The following is a 2,979-nucleotide window of genomic DNA, read 5'->3' as shown; positions in this document are numbered from 1 at the left end:
GTGGGTAAAGGGCTCTTATCCCGGGCAGGGAAGCACAAGGGGAGAGCGGAGCTTCACTCCTGTCAGAAGAGGAAAGGGAGGACATGTGATCAGTGTCAGCCAATAGACGCTCAGGACAATCGCAGCCAATCACCGAGCAGCCGCTGTACATATAAGAGGCCCCAGCTCCGTCCTCAGTGTTTCCCTCACAGGATATTTGTAGTATTGTATTCCCGTGTTATACGATGGCAGAGACCGCACCAGCCGCCGCTGTCCCTCCCGCCGAGCCGGCCGCCAAATCCAAGAAGCAGCCGAAAAAACCTGCAGCAGGGGGCGCCAAGAAAACCAAAAAACCCTCCGGTCCCAGCGTGTCAGAGCTCATCGTGAAAGCCGTGTCCGCCTCCAAAGAGCGCAGTGGGGTGTCTCTGGCCGCCCTGAAGAAGGCTCTGGCTGCTGGAGGATACGATGTAGACAAGAACAACAGCCGCCTGAAGATGGCGCTCAAGACTCTGGTGACCAAGGAAACCCTGCTCCAGGTGAAAGGCAGCGGCGCCTCCGGCTCCTTCAAGCTGAACAAGAAGCAGCAGGAGACTAAGGACAAGGCGGCCAAGAAGAAGCCGGCGGCTGCTGCCAAATCCCCGAAGAAGACTCCGGCCAAGAGCCTGACAAAGGCCAAGAGGCCTGCCGCTGCCAAGAAGGTGGCGAAGAGCCCCAAGAAGCCAAAACCTGCCCCCAAGAAAATAACAAAGAGCCCAGCAAAGAAGGCGGCCAAGCCCAAAGCTGCCAAGAGTCCGGCTAAGAAAGCTGCCAAGAGTCCGGCTAAGAAAGCTGCCAAGAGTCCGGCAAAGAAAGCGCCCAAAGCTGCCAAGAGTCCGGCTAAGAAAGCGTCTAAATCCAGGAAGACCGTGGCGAAGAAATAACCGAGAGCCGCCCGTTTCTTGTCCCACAAAGGCTCTTTTCAGAGCCACCACCTTCTCCCCGTCAGAGCTGTATGATCACTTGCCGCTATTTCCTCCGGTACAGACAGCAGCGCGATCCTGAGATAAAGGAGGCGCTATCATCGCGTGTGCACGGAGGAGCTTCATGTCCCTGTTACTCTATGACAAGTGTCATTTCTGGTCATCGCGCTGGACGCCATAGCTGCTGTATCCGGACCTCCACAGTGTCCGTCCCGTCACTATGGTGTAACATCCAGGCAGAGTTTATCAGGTCACAGTCCACCAGGTGTAATGTGTGAATAAGGACCGGGGCAGCAATAGACTTGTAGATTACAGCACAGGATCCACGTGAAGGAGGCCGATGGTTTACACTCTCTCCGGTGTAAATAGAGCACAATGTCCCCTCCTCCTCCTCATTACACGTGGTGGATGGTGACCCTTATATGCTGCCTCTGGATGCGGGGCACAGTGTCCTGTGTAAGGATGGGGTGGGGGATTGTCCCTTTGTGTGATCTATAAAACCACTGCAGCGGCGGATGATGGGGAAGTAGTCTCTTATATAACGCTGTGTACGTGATCTGCGGACATGGAAATACAGTGAGCTGTTACTGATGACAACTATTTCGCAGAGCTGGAGAAATGATCTCATTAACGCCCCCTGCTGTAAAAGCTGCGTGTGAACGTCATGTAAACCGGTGTCCACCTCTTCGGAGCGGTGATTGGTCGCGAATATCACATTTGCTTTGTCGGGCGCATATTTTTTATGAACAAGCCAATAGAATGTAGGGGTGTGCCTTTCATGGACCAATGAGGACACGCTCAAGTGTATAAATACTCTGCTCTTTCCTCTCTTCGTATCAGTTTACAAGTCTGCACGTTGTTGTAGAGCTATGGCCAGAACAAAGCAGACCGCGCGTAAATCCACCGGCGGGAAAGCTCCCCGCAAGCAGCTGGCTACTAAAGCTGCACGGAAGAGCGCTCCCGCTACCGGCGGAGTGAAGAAGCCTCATCGTTACCGCCCGGGCACAGTCGCTCTCCGTGAAATCCGCCGCTACCAGAAGTCCACGGAGCTTCTTATCCGTAAGCTGCCCTTCCAGCGCCTGGTGCGAGAGATCGCTCAGGACTTCAAGACCGATCTGCGCTTCCAGAGCTCAGCAGTCATGGCTCTGCAGGAGGCCAGCGAGGCTTATCTGGTCGGACTGTTTGAGGATACCAACCTGTGCGCCATCCACGCCAAGAGGGTCACCATCATGCCCAAAGACATTCAACTGGCCCGCAGGATCCGTGGGGAGAGGGCTTAGGTCTGAACCCGGCACCGATTACAACACAAAGGCTCTTTTCAGAGCCACCAAATCCTCCCTCAAACGAGCTGAATCCTTTTCCTCCGTTATTCTACCGCGACTCTCCCGCTGGCCTCTCGGTGCTCTGCTATTAATATGTGGAGGTGCCATGTTAACCCTTTCAGTGCTTGGCGCCGTTTACACTATAACCAGTCCTCGTCTCTAGCACTCACGTTATCCGGTTCATCTCCCGATAATATGAAGAAACAGGGACATAATGCCGATACTATGAAGAAACAGGGGCATGCCGGTTCAGATGAAGGAATAGGGACATAATGCCTGTAATATGAAGGAACAGGGAAATAATGCCGGTAATATGAAGGAACAGGGACATAATGCCGGCAATATGAAGGAACAGGGACATAATGACAGTAATATGAAGGAACAGGGAAATAATGCCGATAAGATGAAGGAACTGGGACATAATGCCGATAATATGAAGGAACAGGGACATAATGCCTGTAATATGAAGGAACAGGGAGGTAATGCCGATAATATGAAAGAACATGGACAAAATGCCAGTAATATGAAGGAACGGAAATAATGCCGGTAAGATGAAGGAACAGGGACATAATGCCGATAATATGAAGGAATAGAGATATAATGCCGGGAAGATGAAGGGACAGGCACATAATGCCGGTAATATGAAGGAACAGGGACATAATGCCGGTAATATGAGAGGACATTGACATAATGCCTGTAATATGAAGGAACAGGGACAT

The 2,979-nt window shown here is 52.2% G+C and overlaps 2 protein-coding genes across 2 annotated transcripts; both read left to right on the top strand.

The window, feature by feature from the left end:
- The first annotated feature begins 224 nt into the window (after positions 1–224).
- On the top strand, positions 225–925 carry LOC142699472 (histone H1.11R-like). Its single transcript, XM_075848070.1, has one exon. The coding sequence runs from the start codon at positions 225–227 to the stop codon at positions 897–899; it is 675 nt and encodes a 224-aa protein (XP_075704185.1). The 3' UTR covers positions 900–925.
- Positions 926–1,807: 882 nt separating this feature from the next.
- LOC142699471 (histone H3) lies at positions 1,808–2,218 on the top strand. The gene has a single exon (XM_075848069.1). It carries the CDS (start codon positions 1,808–1,810, stop codon positions 2,216–2,218), a length of 411 nt encoding a protein of 136 aa, XP_075704184.1.
- Positions 2,219–2,979: the final 761 nt, after the last annotated feature.

The sequence above is a fragment of the Rhinoderma darwinii genome, unplaced genomic scaffold (genome assembly GCF_050947455.1).
Source record: "Rhinoderma darwinii isolate aRhiDar2 unplaced genomic scaffold, aRhiDar2.hap1 Scaffold_1589, whole genome shotgun sequence".
Lineage (NCBI taxonomy): Eukaryota > Metazoa > Chordata > Amphibia > Anura > Rhinodermatidae > Rhinoderma > Rhinoderma darwinii.
This window is presented reverse-complemented; position numbering and strand designations above follow the sequence as displayed.